We start from the raw sequence: 21864 nt of genomic DNA, 5'->3' as shown, positions 1-21864 counted from the left end.
ATCAGAAAGTTGGCGGTTCAAATCCCTGCGACAGGGTGAGCTCCTGTTGCTCGGTCCCAGCTCCTGCCAACCTAGCAGTTCGAAAGCACGTCAAAGTGCAAGTAGATAAATAGGGACCGCTACAGCGGGAAGGTAAACGGCATTTCCATGTGATGCTCTGGTTCGCCAGAAGCGGCTTTGTCATGCTGGCTACATGACCTGGAAGCTGTCTGCGGACAAACGCCGGCTCCCTCGGCCAATAATGCGAGATGAGCGCGCAACCCCAGAGTCGGTCACGACTGGACCTAATGGTCAGGGGTCCCTTTACCTTTACAGCAAACTTATTCACACCATAACTTGACACTGTATAAAAGCAGAGACCAAAGCAACACTGCATTATCTTGATGTGAAGAACATTTATTATATAAGGCAGCAGGAAAACATATCATTGAGTCTGATGCGGTGAAGTGCAAAAGTATGGCAAATAGCTTCTCACAGGAAAGTAACACACAGCATCAGGTGGGAAAACATGTGTTTTTCAAGCATGGCTACCATTAATAGAAAGGAAGAAAGGTTGTGTAGACCAGTGGAATTCCTTGACCTTGTGTCTCCCAGATGCTGTTGGACTATAATGGCTGCTTACCCAGTCTTTGGGTGAGTGGCAGTTGCTGCCCATCATGGCAGGCCCTTGGCTCCACAGAACAAAATGCCTCTCCATTGTGTGGTCAGCTGCTGGAGAATTCCCACAGCTGGCCACAAAGGAGGGCACAATAGCCACCCACCCCCTAGTTTTGAATCAGCCAATCAGGTAGCCAGAGGGCCTGGCTGTATAGTCCGGCTGTGCCTGAGTTCGGGACTATTGGACTACAACACCCATGACTAGTTTAGCCAATGGTCAGGAATGATGGGACATATAGTCAAACAACATCTAGACACCCAAGGCTGAAGAACCCTGAGCTAGACTACAAGTATACCGTTAATACAGCAAGTGGAACTAGTGTAATAGAAGTGTCGTGTAACATCCATTATTAGTGAAATACAGCCTAGCCCAGGCATCCCCAAACTGCGGCCCTCCAGATGTTTTGGCCTACAACTCCCATGCTCCCTAGCTAACAGGACCAGTGGTCAGGGAAGATGGGAATTGTAGTCCAAAACATCTGGAGGGCCGAAGTCTGAGGATGCCTGGCCTAGACTTTCTAGACCCCTTTTTAATGTTAACTTTTGCATTTGATATTCTCATGGTTGATGTATTTATTATATTGGACTCCCTCTCTGAGAATATTCTCATTTTTATGTTACTACCAATGTGAATATCGCTGAGGGCCTATACACCTATATAATTATAATTCTCTTAAGACAGGGTGTTTAAAAAATAAAAATAGATTGAGGGGTAAAAAAATTGCATGGTGACACTGCTGGGACCATCAAGGGAATATGTTCCATTTTACATCCTTCCCACCAGTACCATTTTCATGTCTCGTATATTTATACAGTAAGTGAAAATAATAGAGCCTTGCAGTACTTTGACCTTTTCAATATTCAGAAACTTTACTGACTGGTCATTTCTGGTGGGGGGGGGAGTGGACTGTACATATATCAGAGTGATGGGCACTGTTGATGTTAAGAGCAATGTATTATTATTATTTTATGATTTCACTAATGAAAGGAAAGAACCACAAGAAGATTTCCTCTCAGAGGGTGGCAGAAAAGAAAATTATGAAAGTGAATGAAATGTAGCAAGGGAGATTAAAATGTAATAGTCTAAACCTGTCCAGTAGAGTTTTCGCTCTGGGCTATAATGCCAAATTGAAACCGTGAAGGATATGGATGTTTGGTTTACATGGCTGTCAGTCAAAAATGAATCCCCCTCCTACAACACATTCAGAACTCTCCCTTTAATAATGCATGTTCCTTATGCATGCCATCCATTAGTGTGATTATGAATATGAGATATTAATGATTCTTTTATAATGCTGAAGGGATTAGCAGCCTGAGGTATACAGGCTTTGTGGTATTGTTGCCACCGGGAGCAAATGATGCGTTTCCAAAATTACAACTAGGTCCCTGAAGCCATGAAGCATTTTGCAAGATGCACAGGACAGGGTGCACCTGAATTCTTAATATCTTAAATTACTTCTTTTTTTAAAAAAAGATTAGGCCAGATATGGCTGTCCAGATATTGCTGGACTGAAATGTCTATCATCCCTGACCACTGGTCACATTTGCTGGGGCTTGTTTTCTGAACCCTACATCTACAGGTTCCCCAATTCCCACTATTAGGAGAATTCATAGAAGGCGGAATCCATAGATGGTGGAAATGACGTTCCACCATATTGTACCTGTACGATTCCCAGACGTATTTGGCTGACCACTGTTGGAAACAGTATGCAAGGCATAGGCAAACTCGGGCCTCCAGATGTTTTGGGACTCCAACTCCCATCATCCTTAGCTAACAGGACCAGTGGTCAGGGATGATGGGAATTGTAGTCTCAAAACATCTGGAGGCCCGAGTTTGCCTATGCCTGCAGTATGCAGAGCTAGATGAACTAGTATTGGTCTGACCTAGCAGCGCCGGACATTCTCATGCAAATAACCTAAATGGAGAATATTTAACCCAGGGTTCACATTGCAACTTAAGTTGTCAACAGGTGTCATTTCACATGTCTGTGTTCATTTTTAAAGATTGTTAAATAAATCCACATAATCCTGCCAGATAAATTATCTGGTACACCTTAGGGACTCAGAAATCTGGAAGCAGATTCAGCTTTACAGGACCCACTTAACTGATTAACAGTTTAGTAAGAGTTCTCTTTCATTGGAGATGATAAACATGTTAAAATACTATATTCTTTCCTATCAGACCCCGTAGAAGTACTGCAAATTAAATAGTCATTCATGTGTAAAGAAGACTCATATTGCATCGCCAAAGATAATATAGCATCCAAAATTTATCAAGGGAAAGATCTATCCCAATTCACATGATCTAATTCATAAATTCAATATAGCATAAATTCAAAATAAGCATTACACTCAACTCTTCCTGAGCTGATTGTGGTCCTGTAAATAATCAACACGCGGTAAAGAACAAATAGTGATTTGCAACCCATGTTGCTAATGGACATGAGCACAAATCTGAACTCTGATTATTGCTTCAGTGCCACAGATCTGAAAAAATACATATTGAATCCGATCCCATCCATATTTAGCATTTTTTAGGTTTAGATGTGCATTTCAACATCCAGTGCTCAAATCAATGGTTGTTTCTTGTTTTCTTTACCAAATGACTTTCAAGTTAACTTTACAGAGATGTGGGGTATATAAGAGTGTTACCCACCTTTTCTTCCCTGGTTCTTGTACATAGTGGTACCTCTTACATCAGGCATCCCCAAACTTCGGCCCTCCAGATGTTTTGGACTACAATTCCCATCTTCTCCGACCACTGGTCCTGTTAGCTTGGGATCATGGGAGTTGTAGGTCAAAACATCTGGAGGGCTGCAGTTTGGGGATGCCTGTCTTACATCTTCCCTATGGTGAAATTCATGAGTTCTAACCCACATCATATGCATACCTCTGCTTTACTTTTTAGAGTAGCCATTTTCAGGTTAAGCCTCATGAACCTGGAACATGTGAAGAAAGTGAATCTGAATATGTTTTGTTTCAAAGACCACCTTGGCAGCTCCTCCCCTCCAAATTATGTTATAGAAAGTGGAGTCTTCTTCCTAGCATGAATAGACACAAGTAATTTGATGGAGTTATTTAATAGTTGCAGGATCGGACTTCTTTTTTTCAGCTTTAAAACTGCAATTCGACAAGATGAAAAGTCCCATAAAGTAATAACAGAGATGATATATTAATTTTATCTTCTGATGTGCTGTTTTAAGAAGGGGGACAGGGAAACAATTTTAACTCTTATATAAATTTCCATCTGAGGAGCTTTAGATTGCATATTGCATTACCAGAATAGGCAGTTAACAGCACATCTGCTGGTAAGTATAAAATTGACACCACATCTGTCTACTGGTAAGTGTATAACATATTGAATAGAACATTTGGAAGAAAAGGGTAGATGTAAGACTTTTAACTAAATTGTCTTCACAGTCCATAGCTATGAAATTGAATTTAAATGCATGGTGCATTGGCCAAATATATGTGGTGAATTCATTACTGATTTTCAAATTTCCATTATTTTATCATTGTAGTTTGCTAAAGTCGCTATCACCTACCTCACTAATAACTGAATCTCAAATCAAGTAACTGCCTGTTTCATATGTTGCAAGTCCCTTTCAGCCATCTAATTGGTATCACAGAACCCATTAAAAGGACTGCCATAAATCGTTCATTCAGTGTGAATGTTGCTCTAATTTTTGCAGGTAGGCCAGAGGGACTGAACCCTACTACAGACATGGCTGTCCTTGAAGGTAAATCCAGGGCCCTCTGTTCACTATAGCCCACACAGGATAAATTGTAGCTCCTTTTTTAAATAGGAAAACCCCCAGAGAGATTCATTTGGGGACACCATGGGGGTTGGAGCTGAACTTGCAACCTCTCCCTTGTGATCCCAGTGCAAAAGGCAGGTCCCCTCACCAATGTCATACACTGTGTGATAGATTAAAGGTTTTTTGTTTTTTTACTTTGTCCCACTGAACTGATTGGAAGCCCACTAAGAGCAAAACCTGCTTTCATAACCTCAAAGCCTAATTGCTTTTATCTCATGACCTGCCCTGAGTTTCATTTCTTACCCATAATAAATGGCAGAATAATCCACCACCTCGGTATATGCAGATATGCAGGAAAAGGGTGCTGGTACTGGGCACCATTGAGTACCCCAGGAAAAAGCACTGGAGTTATATATGTGTATAATAGGCAGCATTATTGGGTGCTGTTTCAATTTTGATCCTCAGCCTATTTCAAAGTTGATTTGGACTTAAATTTCAGGTGTCTTAAATTTTTAGCAGTTTGCATTTCCGTGTACCAGGAGCCAATAATATGGAAGCTGACACTATGATCAAATTGCACTCAGGTCCTGCCTATAGGCTTCCCACAGTCATCTGATCGGTCACTGTGAGAACAGGATGTTCTTATGGTATTTTGAAGCCCTAAAATCTCACTAAATATGCCTATTTATTAAAAGGAAAGAATGTCATATGGCCATTTAAAATTGAAATTAAACTGAGATCTTTGCCTCTGCTACTTGTGTGTTTGGGACGGGGCGGGCAGTCTTCTGTTCAGGCCTGTCCCAGCCATAGAGGCTAGTGGCGTGGAGAACCACAGCGCCGGGCACTGGAGGGCGCTGGAAGGGCGCCAAGTGAACGCAGGGTTCCGGCGATCCGGCCAGGACTACACTCCACTAGCTGAGAGGCTGCGCCGGCGTGCGCCGCGTCTCTCTCCTTCTCTGAGGACTCTGCGCTGCGCCTCCTTCTCGTTTCCCCAGCGCTGGGTTCCACTCAGTCGAGCTTCGCCACCAGCGCCCAAGCAGCTCTTGCTGGTCCTGCGGTGCGCGCGCTGGTGGCGAAGCTTGACTGAGCAGAACCCAGCGCTGGGGAAACGAGAAGGAGGTGCAGCGCGGAGTCCTCGGAGGTGGCCTCCCGCTGCTGCTGCGGTCCACTCTGGAGGGGGGCGCTGGAGGGACCTTAGTGCCAGGGCGCTGGATGGGCTTAAGACGGCCCTGCTTCTGTTTATTTTTTTAAAATTACCAAGTCTGGGATTTCACCTTCAACAGGACACAGACTGAGCTTTGAGCGCCTGTCTGAGACCTTTGTGTTGCCCTTGAGTTTTATTCCTTGGAATCTATTGGTGCACTAGCAAATCCTGGTAATTGGTTTAGGATTAAAAGGCAGAGCCTCACCACTCTTATGATTAACCAGAAGCCAAACTGTTTGTGTACAATGCTGACTTCCAACGAGAAATAAAAATAAATTATGTAAAGGGAGATCTTGCCTTCCTGCAATAATCTACGGTTAGAACCAGAGAAGGTAGACAGCAAGGTAATGTTTTTAAGAGAGAAACTGAGCCATTTCTGGAGCAACAAGGTGCAGGATAATATAAACCCATTTGTGGTACTTAGGACCTTGTGATGTTGATCTGTTATACTTTATTTGGTATGGAAATTTGTTCTGCAGTGTTCCATTCTAGATATCCCTTTTACTTTATTTGGCATTTCTATTTGAAATAAATATATAAAAACACAGCCTATGCACATATTAGGTTTGTATAAATAGGGTGTTTGTTTATACAGGCTATGAGACTCTTGAATAGATATATAGTCCCAGAACACATTCACAGTGTTTTTGGCTGTAGGCTGTTTCACAGGTTATGATAAAAAGCAAGAGATTGGAGGTGTGGTCAGAAGACATGGGTGGGCAAGACCTTATTCCCCCTTCTAGGGATGTTTAATGGTAATATAAACCACCAAGCTAACAGTTATCCAGAATAGCAGGTAAACCTCAAGGCCAATCATTAACTAAAATATTATTTTCAATATTTCCCATTCTTAACTTACATAACTTTTTCCCCCTTTTGTATTTGAATAGCATTATTTTTTCTGTCCTGTGGCCTCATGTTCTGTGTCACTGAAGCATGAATATCAGCATAACTTTAATTTTTTTTTTTTTTTGTGATATACAGGTTACCGCCACCAGCAAGACTAAAACTAATTTCTGGCCAATTGCTATCTGGATCTACACAGATGTAAACTGATGTTCTCAAAAACAGAGAAACACGAAACAAGCCTTTCCCATACTGCTCATTGCAAAGATGTTTGCTGTCTTTGTAAATCTTTGAATATGCAGAATCTGGCGAGAAATGAGTACTGATGCACTGAGAATCTTTGTTTCTCCTTTGAGATATTTTCCAAAGCAGTGTGTTGCATGACTTCATGGCTAGAATTTGTTGTAGCCTTGTTTCTCCTCATCTTCTGGTAATAACACTGTGCAATTTTCTTGCCGACTTTACATACCAGCTAAACCGTTTTTGTATTTTCTAGAGAAGTGTCACGTTAATGAAGGAAGGGAACAAATACATCTTCCTTTCAGCCTTTGTCTGCATAGCCTTGCAACCCATTTCTTCTGCTTTTTCACAAAAGCACATTTCTGTTCAGCAGTCTTGCTTAGTTCCGGCCTGCTTTTGACGTTATGGAAAGTCACTGGTCGGCCATTACTCCACATCCAGCTGCCCGTTTTACCTTCGTTTAATCCTGAAATTGGAGACCCGGCAATTGTGAAATTCACTGCCTATAAAGCAGTGCTACAGGAATTGTATTAAGCCCCATCAATACAATTATTCATAGGACAGACTCTTTGATTTGAGCATTGTTTTACCCAACACCACCCTCACACTTCCAAAAAATAGGTCAACTTTAGTTAGGAAAAGAAATGAACTTTAGCTCAGAAACAGAGCTTAAGTCAGGCACCCCCAAACTGCGGCCCTCCAGATGTTTTGGCCTACAACTCCCATGATCCCTAGCTAAGAGGACCAGTGGTCAGGGATGATGGGAATTGTAGTCCAAAACATCTGGAGGGCCGAAGTTTGGGGATGCCTGGCTTAAGCCTTACATGTATAATGTCAAAGGACATTATACATTTGGATCTCAGATAACAGGACTGTCAAAGATTCTCTGCCTGAAACGATGGAACTACAGTGGCACCTCGGTTTACGAACACAATTGGTTCCGGAAGTCTGTACGTAACCTGAAGCGAACTTTCCCATTGAAAGTAATGGAAAGTGGATTAATCTGTTCCAGACGTGTCCGCGGACTAACTACTTAAACTGAAAATACTCAAACCGAGACGTACTTAAACCGAAGTATGACTGTATTGCCAGTCAGAAAAGGCAGGTCTCTGGGCTATATGGACTTGAGCACTGGTCAGATTCAATATAGTAAAGTATATTTGCATGGCATTCCAAATCACCTCAGTTTGCTGCAATACCAACAGATCAATGGTATACATATCCACCCAGATGGAAGTCCAATTAAAATCAATGGATAAGTGCATATAGGATTACAGCTGGAATCTTTGAGAAATTTTGTGCATATACATTTGTTGATACCATGGGATTTAATTCTAAGTAAACATGGATAGGATCAGCCTTAAGAGAAGTTGAACAAATCTGAAAGGGAATGAAGTGGCAGGTTTAGCTGGGGAGATTTTTTTTCCTTTTGATTGGTTGTGAAATCAAAACACCCTGTTTCTGGACAAAGATTCAATAAAGATGTATAAAGTTATTTTGTGACCAAACATGATGGTCTTCTAGATCTGTAGCACTACCGTCTGTACCGGTTTCCCATGTCTCAAGTTTTTAGATTTATTGAATGAAGTAGGCCTACAGCACAAGGCATAAGGCACGATATCCCGAATTGTTGTTTTTTTACTTACCAATCCAAAATGGCTGCTTATTGGCAAATTTCCAAAGCCATGCCATCTCCCTTGGGGAATGAACACTGGCTAAATGGCCCTGGGACCTGTAAATGAGACAACAAAGCATGACAATGATACCCAGTCACTACGGGGTTTGTTTGTTTTTTTGGGGGGGGGGAGAGAATCTGATAACAATGTCACATGGGCACTGACAAATGGAAGCTATCATGTCATAGCTTTAAACAAAAGAGAGAGAAAATAGAAAATATAGGCTCGGGCTGGCACTTCAATTCATTCAAGAAATGTGTATTGTCTTTTATAGCAGTCATTCAATGTTCTGAAACTGTAAAAAATTAAATAACCTTAGGTACTTTAGAGCAAAATCGCCCAAGTGAGACAGGTGTAGGACACTAATTTTCAGTGTGATTATTTATGCAATCAAAAGGTAATGTGTTTTAAGTGGCTGATTGTAGAGAATAACATTTCCAATCCCATCTTCACTCCTGTCACAGGAAAGGAAATACATTCATCTTGTGCCTTGGCCTGTTTGACCTTTGGAGAGCAGAACATTTGTTAGCATGGCTTTTTAATAATGACTCTTATTTGCATAACGTATCATTCAAATAGGCCTTAATTCTGCAGGAATCATCAGAAGGACAACATATTCTGTAATTCTGAAGGTCAGAGATTGTAAAACTTATTCCATAAAAGTTATACTACACATGGTGTAAGATTTTTCACCCAGTCTTTTAACTTTATTTTGAAAATGCATTTTTCTCACTGGAATTCTAAGGAAGATAATGTGATACACTTTCATAATTTAGAATTGCTGTTGATTTTCTAGTCATCTCCAGTAGATAGAAAGATGGATCTGACCACATGACTCCAATTCATAAGAACTCTATCTAGCATTTGCTGAATCATCTCGACTTTATGGGCAACACTTCATAGTACAAAAGAATTAACTTTCCCAACCCTCTAATGTAGCATGATAATTCTTGGTGCACATACCGGTAGTAGAATTACAAACTATAATATTGTTCAACTTTATGCTACGTCACTGTACTGTTGCTATTCTAGTGGAGAAAGTGTAAGAGAAATTTAAAAAGGGATCCTTTCCCCCCTGTTTTAAATAGTCATTGAAAAAAGACAGGTATTTTTGCATTGCTTATATATATATATATCATGACAGCAATCATTACCCCACTTACCTGGGATTAAGCCCCATTGAATTTCAACAAGGCTTACTTCTGAATAGACCTGCTTAGGGTTGCACTGTTCCTGTAAATGCATTTCCCAGCAAAAAAAGAAACCCAAACAGCTTGCTTTTGCTGTTTACTTTTCAATTTAATGTAGACCACATTGCTGTAATTTATCCATCAAGCAATTATGATTAGGCCTTCTCTCCTCTTTAGAAGTCCTAAATTTACTTCACTTATTACTCTTTTTCTTAAGGCATTTTTTCTTAAGAGATGGAATAAAGCAGTGTCCAGTTGTTGTTGTTTTTAAACCTCACATCCTCTCCCTTTCCTGCTTGAATCTAATAAAAAAGTTAAAGCTTCACATATATTTCTCTTTATGAAAAACATTTGAAGGAAACAAAACAAGAAAAATGTTCTTCGGTTCTTGTGAGGTACCGTAAACAGCACAACATTCTAACTACGGAAATATACAGTTTCAGGCCTTCATTTGCTTCCAGTTCTTTCCGGGCAACAGATTTGCCAACATATTTTGTTTCAGTTTAGTGGAACTATTTTCATAACTATCCTCAAAGGCTTTCAATGCAAGGTCAGACCAGCTTCATGCTGGAGTGGGGAGTTTATTAACAAGTGTGACTAAACCATTCCCTTGTTGCCCACTTCAATTTCCAGTTTGTCAGCAAGCATGAAAACGACAGACCATAAATGCTCATGGGGTTTTTAACTGGTTACATGGAATATTAGGATGCCTGTTACAGGGCAAAAAGCTCAACACCTTCAGGAAAGTGGATTAAAACAAAGTCAATTAAATAGTGGGCTGCCTTTCGGGGGGGAGGAGGAACTCGTCACATATGGGAAAGCAAAATTACTTTGTATTATTATTTTCATTGCATTGGAAATGGTTTGCTGGGTATGTTTTTAAACTGCACATCACTCTGCTTTTTAAAGCTGTTCTGTGGTTCTTGTGCAATGTTACTGCATTATTGCGGTCTGGAGTGGCACTCTTGCATTGTAGCACGACAAAGTGGAACATAAAAACCCCACCAGAACATTCGCAGTATGAAATTTTAAAGGATTTCAGCAAGAAGTTACGGGACACGCACTGATTGGAAATGAAGTTGTGTGTCCGCCCTGAATGGGCACAAACAGTTCTGAAAGGGGGATCACATATAACTGCCCCAATACCATCATGAGCACAAATAATCCTGCGCACACACAAAACGAGATCTGGAGGGGCCCTTATACTGTATGGGGCAGGCACCCCCAAACTCTGCCCTCCAGCTGTTTTGGGACTACAACTCCCACCATCCCTAGCTAACAGGACCAGTGGTCAGGGATGATGGGAATTGTAGTCCCAAAACAGCTGGAGGGCCAAGTCTGGGGATGCCTGGTATAAGGGGACATATAAATTCAGTAAATAAAATAAGAATGTGCTAAACCTGGATTTTAATCAAATGGTGTTACTGTTCCTAGGGAGATATACCAATACGTTTTTCAATCAGATTTCTTTGTTTCCTTTCAGCAGCAACACAGCCACTGCTTAACAGTAGGCCCAACTAGACCACTCTTGCTTATTCTCTCCAGGGTCTCAGGAATATGGATGAGGCCAGAATTTTCCTGCTTTCAAAGCATGTATTCCACCATAGACTTATGTTCAGTGGTGAAAGAAAGCAGTTCTTTTGGTGGACCTGTTGTATTTGATTGGTTCCTTTGGAAATCCCAACATTCCGACCCATTCTGTCCCTCTATTAGATATCAGCCAACATACTCTAAAATAGTATCTACCGCTTCAATAGGGTTTTGAGCCTCCAATTTTTTATTTTAGCACTCACATGGGTCCCATGTTATGATGCCAAAAGATTCTTTTGTTCCTCCTACGGTAAGTTTTCTTCAAGTATTCATATTTATTAAAAATACTAATGATGACTTATTATTGACTTTCCCCATAGGTTCACTGCTGCAATATTATGATGCAAAAGCTCTACTCCATTTGCCCATACAGTGGTACCTCGGCTTTCGAACTTCTCCGTTGATGAATGTTTCAGAACTCGAACGCCGTAAACCTGGAAGTAAATGCTTGGTTTTCAAACACTTATCGGAAGTCGAACATGCCACATGGCCTTCGTATGGAGTTTTCCATTTTGAGGCTTCCATATTGAGTTTTCGGGTTTTCGAACATTTCAGAACTTGAACGGTCTTCCAGAATGGATTACGTTTGAAAACCGAGGTACCACTGTATATGATTCTGTGAGGCCAAATGTTTTTGTAACCACTCCCACTTAGGACTCCCAAACGTGTTCTTTAAATAGAATATTTTTTTTAGTGAGGGATGCCAACTATTGCAGCCCTCATTGAGTCCAAAAAAGATCTGTCACCATGGGCGCTCCAATCCATTCCCAGATGGCCAAACCTCAACAAATGAGTGATGAGTGACAACCCTTTTCTTTCAAAGATTCCCATACCATTTCCTGCATGCTTTTTCAGCACTGTCCCAGGATGCATTTCTAACGGAGCTCAAAATGTAGCAGTGCTTGTTTCTGAGCGTCCAACTGGAAGGGCACTTCCTCGATTTAGTTCTCTAAGAAGGGAAAAAATAGACCCAAAACAGTATGATTATACATCGCTGACGAACTTCATGCCTGAGCTCTTTCCCACAAAAAAATACTCTTGCTCTTTTGAGGAGCCTAAATGGGCACATATGGCGTCTCAGATTATGCTTCCTAATTCATGCCTCTTAAGATAGGTATGGAAGCAGTTTACAGACGTGTGAAAAGTACAAATTGGCTGGCATGTCTAAGTGAGAAATAAAGATGCAACATTTAGATGTGCATGTGCATAAGGAGAGACAGCACATTGAAATGTTTTATTTACATTCGTTTATAAACATATTTATAAACCACTTTTCATAAAAGAAAAATAGCAGAGTGGCTTACAAGAATCATACAATAAAAAAACATATGAGTGGGTAGCTGGGTAGATAGATATGGCAGGATAGGCAAACATCTACTGAGTTGTTGTCTGGGTGACTCGCTGCAAGTAACCTGTCCCTATCATCAGGTCACATTAACTGGAGCTGGTCCCACAACACTGGGCTTAACATTGCATTGGCTACCTCAACCGGCACGGCTGCAATAGCAGAGTCTAAGTCACTGTGGAGCCAACTAACTTCCTCCTCAAAGCATTTAGCCATTGGTTACCATGTACTCCAGAGGTCAGGGGCAACCGATGTCTGGACTGTAGGGAACAACTTTGCTGGGCAGTTCCTCAAGGATGCAATTGAGGCAGTGAAGTAGGCTCTCTTTATTTCCCTCACAGCCATGTGTTAGGCCTGATTATGAGCCTGAACACATGCTCAGTCAGCTCCAGAGTGAGATCTAACCCACTCTTTACCCAGTTAGTTTCATTGACCTCAGTTGTATAGGGGACAGACTTGATCAGATCAGCAACATCTCCCGATCACAATCTCTTCAGCTACTTTTCCTCTGAGCCCCTGCATTTTTCCCTAAAGGAAGAAAAGCAATCAAGGGGGTGATTTTGCTGTGTGTGTGTGTGTGTGTGGATATTAACAGGGAAAGGATCAAGCACTTTCTGCCCTACCATTGCCGTGATCACATTTTCAGTCTATATTTAAATTGCAAACAGTATGGCTGAGTCACAGGTCTCCCTTGTATTGTCTAGTTTGGTCCATAGTTGCAGCATCCTTTGTGGATTTATTTGAAAGCAGACTCATTAAACTGAGTTGAACTTGCTTCCAAGTGAACATGTGTAGGATTGGGCGGCACAGTTGAAATTCTCATTTGGGCTTAAAGATTGCCCAAATCTTATTGAATAAGGAGCCTAACTGTGAGCAGAAATGCAGATGTAGTGATGTAATATTTCTTAGCTATCGGTTGCAATTGTTCATAGGCATTTGGCGATAAAGATATGGGAACTTTTGGCTTTAATTTGATTCAGTGCTGCTCTCTTCCTCATGAGATTTTGATTTAATAGAGCCATTTATAAGTAGGAATGAGTGAACTGGAGGGTTAAGATTCTTTTAAACCTTAAACAAGCTTTTAAAGTTGTGAAATGGTGTGGATAAAAGCTGCACTCAGTTCCGACAGCTTGTTAAATTTTTATAGTCAGGATACCAGGACTAGAAATCCTAATTAATATCCCATCTCTGTTATAATAATCAAGCGACATTTTGATCTGATTGGTAGGGAGCTGAGGATGCAATTGTCCCATAATAGCATTTGAGAGGACAAGTTTTCATTTAGGGAACTGAGAGTGGAAAAGAGGTCTGCCCAGAAGCTGCCTCCCCAGCAAGAGAGAACAAATATTGCTCAAGGACCTATAGCAGGGGTAGCCATTGTGGTGCCCCTCAGATGTTGATGGGCTACAATTTCCATGAACCCCAGCCAGAATGGATTATGATTAGAGATGATGAGATTTGGAGTCCAATAGGACTTGTTGGCTACCCTGACCTCAAGACACCAGACCTGGATTTGCAGATACCACAGATGTCCACAGAAATGTCAAGCCCAACTGTGTACCACCCATCCCTAACGTGACCTACAAAAGACTCATACAAATGTGCTCTTAGTTGGTCTTTGAAGCAGAACAACGAAGTTGCTAAGAAGTCCCCAGCAACCCTAGCAAAATCTAGTAGTTAAGTAGGCTACAATTGAAAGTCAACATGGTGCAGTCATGTTCAAATGTGGGACCTGCAAGACTAAATTTCTGGCCAGCCACAAAGCTCAAAAGTAGCCTTGGGCATGTCACAGGATCTTAAATCTACTTTTGCAAATCTACTTTTTTAAATCTACTTAATTCAAGCCTATACACTATCCAACTAAATGGCAATAATGAATCATTTCAGTTTGCAATAATACAAACATCTGAAGCAGAAGGGAAGTTCCTTATTCCTGTTGCATACTCACACAAGTATTTCTATGAGTGTTATTAAAGTTCAGGGCAGGAGGAACAGGACATGAAATCAGTTCTTGAAGCATTAAATCGATACTGCGCCGCAGTTAAAAGAAAACCTTGATTGCGGATTAAAAAGTGGGTTCTGATTAATTGATAATCCATCCTTTGTCTCTAGCAGAGGCAATAAAATTAGTTGGGAGACTCCGAGGCACAACCATCAGATTGCCCTGAAAACATTCTGCTGTGGATTTATAGCCTTTATATAATTTCAAATATAGCAAGGAATATAATGATTTATAATATGCACTGCACTCTAGAGAATATATCTCTCCTTCCCTTGTCACCCAGGATTCCCTCCCCGCCTGCTGCCGTACAACCTGGGAATCTAATTCTACCTGCTTTGTACTTGATTGTAATGGGGCAGGTTCATTCTTCATGCCCAAATCTCTCTGAGGAAGGTCACTTTGGTGTTGTAGGTGAAAAGGTAAAACAGGCACAGGCTCTCTAGCAGCTGCCCTGATGGCAGATGGCAAGATGAATTGTCCACCAGCTCCTGTTGGTGTAATTCCTTGGTACTGAAAATGATCAAGAAAAAATAAAGAGCAAGTACACCTCCCTCCCGATTCCCCCCGCTGCCCCCAAGGACAACTCTATGTATATGGCAGCTGGGAACTCTGCATTCCACTTCACCAACACTAAGAATTGCTGCTGAACAAATATTGTAAAGGTTTTGGCATGGCCTGGAATTCTGGACCTGGGTTCAGTTTTTGACCCAACAAGTTAATGTGTTTTGGCCAAGTAGCTTCACTTTTCTGTGGCATTGTACTGCTTATTTTTGCAGGGATATTTCATAGAACTGCGCTTCAGTATATATGCTATGGGGAATGTAAGTTAAGCACATGCCCCAAAGGCCTGTTGGAGATTATGCATAATAGCCAGAGAATGTACAAAATTCAGTACATATGTGCACATTCTCCAAGGCCTGTTGAGATTACATATACTGTATACTGACCAAGAAATGTGCACATGGATAAAGTGCATGTACATTCTCCATGAGGCAAATGGTGAATGTGCACAATGGCCAATTATGGTGCATACTGACCACTCAATTTACACACACACCCCTTACACATGATTGAGGGTTGAGCTTAATCCTTGTTCAGTTCAATATAGGACCACCAGAGCTTGTAAGTGTCAAGTGCAAAACTGTTACCTAATCAGTAGGTTTGGAGGAAAAGTAATGACTGTGACACATGGGCCCTGGAGACTGGTATTCCTTCAACATTTCAGCTTGTTGCTAGCTTTGAGAAGACATTGCAGGTGAAAAACATACAAACATGGTGCTTTAGGTTGAGTTAGAGGGAGGAGCTCAAACATTTTCCGCACCTCTGAAAAGTGCTGTCCCATTTTGGCAATCTTCCAAGCCATAGGCTGTATTCATAACAAGGCAGCTGCGGCCCTGCTCTGGTCGTGACATTATCACAAAGTCTGTTCACAGGGAGGAAAGCAGTCTGGTAAAATTGAATTAGCTTCACAAACTGGTCAACTGGCTTTGGCTGGATAATTTGATTCATGGTGTCATCATGTTAACTACATAATGTCTCGGCTCTGATTGGCTAGGATTGTGTCACGTGGAAGAAGGTGGCAGTGACGTAATAGAGCAGGGAAACAAGCAGGGATAATCAGTAGAAAATGGTGAACAAAATGGTGCTTTATGGCACCTCCTCTCCTCCCTGCCGCCTCACTTTCCCTGTGCAACGAGATAAATGGATGATTTGTGAACCTGCAGCCCTGCCTGCTCTGATCGTTGGTTTAGCAACATCTCAGATAAATGTGAAGCAGCTTCTTGGGCTACAAATATTTTCTTGGGTTGGCATGGCTCTTAATGACATTTTTAGAATGGCATTAAGAGCATTGGTAATTTTTTAGCCATAAAATGCAATTACTAATCATATATACTGGAGGGAATGGCTCCACTTTGGCAGGTACATGCAATAGACAACACTGAGGACGTCCTTTTCATTCCTCTCTTTCATTAGCAGATCCTTCCATGTTCCCCCATTACAAGTTTTCTAAGTAGTTAATTCGCCCAGAAAGGCAATGATATTCATAATTTTATGGCGGCCTATTTTGCAACATCAGCAGGAAAACGGAGTGTTATTAATAGGATATCTTTTCGTTCTTTGCCCTCGTGCAGTAGAGAAGGCTATGTAATAACATTTGTTCCTGCTGAAGGATCATTATCCTGGCCGTTTTGCTTCTGATAAAGAAAAATGTAGAGGAAATGTATTTGGCTCCATTGTTCGCTGGTGTAAATTAAAAGAGGCCCACTTAAATCAATGGGGCTATATAATTATGGATCTTAGCAAGAGCCTAAAATCAGGTTTCCAGATTTGTACATTTACTAAAGTAGACTGTGGCTGCAATCCTATTCTCAGTTACCTGGAAGTAAGTCCCACTCGACTGAATGGAGCTTCCATTTGAGTCAGCAGGTATAGGACTAGACTGTAAATAATGGCTAAATAACTTCCTTTCATCTTACATAAGTCATTGCTACATTTAGATATCAGCTGTACATACCATTGGAGGATTGTGTTCAGCTGCTTGATGCTTAGAATCAGCAAGAACTTGGAAATCCATCTTTATGTGATCAGGCAGGGGTCCTGTCTGTGGAATATCTCCTCTGGCCAAAGAACCATGGTGATTATAGGGAATATTCTTATTGTTCAGATGTTCTTCATGAAGGACACCTGCTCTTTCGCTTGCTTCACGGGAACGGCCAGCAGACAGCGGACTTCCTGAAATGCTACTAGTCCTCTCCAACATCTTTTGAGTGCCTCCATCTTGGAATGTTGTGGAAGAATCACAGCCGCCTAATAATTATGAACAAGGAGGAAAGCAGAGTTTAGAAGCACAAGCGAACAAAATTAATGACTGAAGGGTTTTTGGTTTTGTGTTACAGGAGGGCTGAAGTGTGAGGAAAATGAAAGGCCCTGAAGCCTCTGTGAGTGATTTCATTTCTTTGGATAATAAATTTTAAGAGTGGGAAACTTAGGAGTTGAGACCCCACAACAGCACCCCTTGAGAGGCTGCTACATGGTGGTCTTTGAATCTTTGCAATTCAAGGTCAAAATCTAAAATAAACCACAAATGAGATTAATTTTGCAATCTCAGCTTAATCTTCAGAGAACTCACTTCTGAAAGGGCCCAAAGCCAGATGCTGCAGACAAAAGCCCAAAACAACAGTGCTGCTTTTTGTGCCAGGACAGTGTCTTGCTTTCAAATTCGCCACTGCAACGTCAGCTCGGGTTACAATTATCACTTTAGGAACCTTCAAGGACAGACCGAGAAGGTTGCTGAAGATGAGGATTGAAGGGGTCATGCAAAAAAATCTACACTGTCAAGAGTTTCTTTCTTTTCTTCAAATCAAGCAACGTGAAAGAAATGCATAAATATAAAATCTGGAAGACAACTGAAGAAAGTGGGCCAGTGTGCACACAAGAAAGGAAAAGGGAAGGGAATCTGTTGTCCACAAGGTGTCACTCTTGACCCAAAATTGGGTCAGTCCATGCCTTTGTTTCTGGCAGCTGGAAATTTGGTTTAGCATCAGAATTACCAGGCGCTCTGGGTCTCCTAGAGTAAAACAGTGAGTAGTTCATCTCAGCATGAGAATTTATATATCGAAACATGAAATATACTGCCCACTTCTTGTTAATCTGCATGACAAACTCTTAAGGCATTACAATTCAGCTAAAGATAATGGTGACCAACAGCTGAAAATATAAAAAGACAGGCAGACATTTTAAAGAAACGTAGTGTTGTCCCAGAACGTGTTTTGACCTCAGGCATCTTGAGAGTCGGAGGCCTGGTGCTGTGTTGCTCTTTCTTCTTGATTCAATTATAAGTGATCTGTATTAACAGAAACACCTGGATCAGCAGCCTTCAAGAAACTTCAGCTGAAAACAAACATATGGGGCCTGAAGGAGTAGGAGAGAGAAGAGGAAGGGAAGTGACTTTAAGTAGGGAACTCAGGTGGTTTGAAGCCAAAGGAGAATAATTGTTACCCGGACTGTAATTGAAGGTGCAGAGTGCCTCTAGCAGGAAGACTTTTTATATATTTTTTAAGAAATTGAAAAATGTCAAGGATTGTTTAAGTAAAAGTTGATTCAGCAGAAGAGCAGCTGCATGAAGAAGGGGAAATTCTAAATGAAGTTTAAGGTTTCAAAATTCTATCACAGCTGTATAAAAGAAGTGAGCTGAGACAGGAACGTGCAAACTTTGGATGAAAAGCTTTTTTAAAAAATTCAGTTACAAACTTTCTTTTTTCTTCCCCTATTTGTTTATTTTATCTGTTTCTTTGGTTTATATGCCACTTCTGAGGCAATATGCCTACAAAAGCAAAACAGGTTAAAAACAAAAAACAAAACACTACACAAATTAAATTTCACAACAGTGAAACAGTTTTAAAACAAACAAATACAAAATGCAAGATACAAGTAGGAACATTCAGTCCAAAGCCTGGGTGAAGAAGAAAGCTGGCAGTGAAAACTCATGCAAAAGCAAGTATAGCTGTTTGTTGCAGCACCCCTGGCTACAAGTTCAGCAGGTGAATCGTGCCTCTGGGGCTGGCCAGGGGGTGCTTCCCAGCCCCCTGTGGGGCAGTGTGAGAAGGCACTTCTTTGGGGGCAGAGGGGGCAGCTCAGAGACCAGGGGTGGCAGCAATGGCTGCCCAGAGAACTCCCAAGGAGAGGGGAGAGGAGGCTGAGGGAACACCCCACAAGGGAGGCTCTGCAGGCAAGGGGTGACATAACTGTGGAAAGAATGTGGTTGGTCAAGGGAGCCGTGGACCCAAGCAGGTTGAAAGTCTCTGCCTTAGAAGGAAATGTGGCCCTCAGGGTGAATGTTTCCCACCTCAATTTATAATCATAATCTCACTGGCTATCCTGAAAGATGCTGATCACAGAACTAAAATGAGAAGAAACCCTCAGCACACTAAAGTGGCACTTGGAAATTTGATGGACCAGAAAGGCAATGACTTGGTTGGTTCTTCCTGAAGATGTATTCAGCAACTTGTCTTACCAGCCTTTGGATCGAGAATTTCAACAGTCAGTTCCCTCTTGTGTCCCAGGATTGCATTTTTAGGCTTGTTCAGTGTTATTTTAAACACTTCATTGTTCTCTTCAAGGCCATCATCCTGAAGGAGGATATTCCAGATCTTGATGGAAACACCTGTCAAAAGCATAAGATCTAAATCTACAAGTCCTATGTTACATTTGAAAGTAGCTTTTGTATTGTTTTACCATAGGCACATAAAAACTGTCAAATTCTGCAGCAACACTTCTGAGTCAACTATAGGTTGTGGCCGTAGACACTTGCTCTGTTACAAGAACTGTTTCCACCACCCAAAATTGCAGTGTTACCACTGTAAACCACTCAACAGAAGAATGCACCAAGTCTAGGAAGTTTCTACCAAAGAGCTATCTCTTTGGTGTCTTCTTTTGCAGGTCTTCAAACAAGGAGTAGCATATGCTGGCTCATTAACAGTACAAGGCCTAGTTCTTCCTCCTTTCACATCCACAAGGCACCTGCTTCCTGCCACATCAACCCCAGCTTTACACAATTAGAAACCAAAAGTCACAGCTTACTTTCTCATGAAGCAATTATGGGCTATTATCTCAAGGAATATTAAGGGTTTCAGCAACCTTCAAAATCTACAGTACTAGCAGTGATTTGTTAATTTTTTTACATTTACTAAGGTTAAGCAGATGTTTTCCCAATCAGATCTTTTTCATATAATCCTGTATTTTGAGTGAAAGTGTTGAGCATGGACTTATGAATGAAGAAGCCACAAGGGAGCATCTAACTCAATTCTTATTGGCAGTAACTTGGCAGAAAAGAAGAGCAAGAAGACTTCCGAATATCAAGGGTGCCCAGATTTTTACATTCCACCCCTGCCTGCTCACCCTTGTTTCTTTATCCTGTCCCACAAACACATTTCTACACCTGGAGCTCCAGGATTTTCAGAGCAGGAGCCAACCATGTTATGGGAAACAGCATGCAAACCCAGCAGATGATTCTGTGATATATCCTTAAACCCAAGTTCTAATATGCTAGTGCCACAAAGGAGCCTTATAGCCTAATTTTCAAAGCACAATGCTGGCACCAGTCCCACTGAATAGAATCAGGCAAGTACAGCGGGGGCAATTTTAGGATTTCGGGATCCAGATGAAGTTTTATTCCTACCCTGGGCTCCCGTTCAACAAAGTACTTAACCACATGCTTAAGACCTATCAGGATTTTGTAGCACCAAGCACTGCAGAATATATATTCCTTTCCTTACAGTAAATAGAAAAGAGTAACCTGAAGCCTCTAACAATGATGAAATTATATTTGAAAGCAAACTCATTAAGAAAGGTTTTCGGCGTTGTTATGGGCAGAGACAAATCGGAAAGAAAGAGAACTCTAAGGAGGAAGGGTCTCTCCTGCATACCCATATCTGGCAAGAAAAAGGGGTGTATTGCTAAACCAGGGGTAGCCCTTCAAATGTTGCTAGACTACAAATCCCGTCAGCATAATAATAATAATAATAATAATAATAATAATAATAATAATAATAATAATAAATAATATATTTATACCCCGCCCATCTGGCTGGGTTTCCCCAGTCACTCTGGGCGGCTTACAACAGAAAAATGAAATAAAAAAAATCTATTAAACATTAAAAGCCTCCCTAAACAGGGTTGCCTTCAGATGTCTTCTGGTAGCTGTTTTTTTCTTTGACATCTGATGGGAGGGCGTTCCACAGGGCGGGCGCCACCACCGAGAAGGCCCTCTGCCTGGTTCCCTGCAACTTGGCTTCTCGCAACGAGGGAACCGCCAGAAGGCCCTCGGTACTGGACCTCAGTGTCCAGGCAGAATGATGGGGGTGGAGATGCTCCTTCAGGTATACTGGACCGAGGCCATTTAGGGCTTTAAAGGTTAACATCAACACTTTGAACTGTGCTCGGAACCGTACTGGGAGCCAATGTACCGTAGATCTTTCAAGACTGGTGTTATTTCAAGACCGATCTTTCAAGCATGGCCAATGGTCAAGAATAATGGGGTCTATAGTTCAATAAATTATGGAAGGCATGATGTTAGCTATTCCAGTGCTAAGTTCTCACTTTCAGAGTACAACAGTGTGGAGGGGCAGATCTGCAAAACCAGACTCCCTATACCAGTAATACTGGCTTATGTGGGTGTGAGGCTGAATGCATACACAAGCAAGAACACTGGATTGGCTCCCTTTGTGCATTCACACAACCCTGCCTCTGCTGCTCCTCATCAGCACACAGGTAAGCGGCAGCGATACTGGTGTCCAAGAGGCATCTCCACAGTCTTATAAATAACTGGAATCGGGGTGGCAACTTGAATAAAATATG

General features: G+C 41.4%; 1 protein-coding gene across 2 annotated transcripts in view; it reads right to left on the bottom strand.

Annotated features, from left to right (window-relative positions):
* Positions 1-6559: 6559 nt before the first annotated feature.
* Positions 6560-21864, bottom strand: part of LOC118088169 (FRAS1-related extracellular matrix protein 1-like) — a 110583-nt gene continuing 95278 nt past the window's right edge. For both annotated transcript variants that reach the window (XM_035121449.2, XM_035121448.2), the window contains exons 30-35: positions 19523-19672; positions 17024-17316; positions 14839-15018; positions 11995-12110; positions 8352-8437; positions 6560-7171 (exon numbers count right to left, since the gene is read on the bottom strand). In XM_035121449.2, the coding sequence (XP_034977340.1) occupies positions 6969-7171; positions 8352-8437; positions 11995-12110; positions 14839-15018; positions 17024-17316; positions 19523-19672 (1028 nt within the window). In that variant the 3' untranslated portion in view covers positions 6560-6968. The remainder of the gene's footprint in view (positions 7172-8351; positions 8438-11994; positions 12111-14838; positions 15019-17023; positions 17317-19522; positions 19673-21864) is intronic.

Source organism: Zootoca vivipara, chromosome 7 (genome assembly GCF_963506605.1).
Source record: "Zootoca vivipara chromosome 7, rZooViv1.1, whole genome shotgun sequence".
NCBI lineage: Eukaryota > Metazoa > Chordata > Lepidosauria > Squamata > Lacertidae > Zootoca > Zootoca vivipara.
This window is presented reverse-complemented; position numbering and strand designations above follow the sequence as displayed.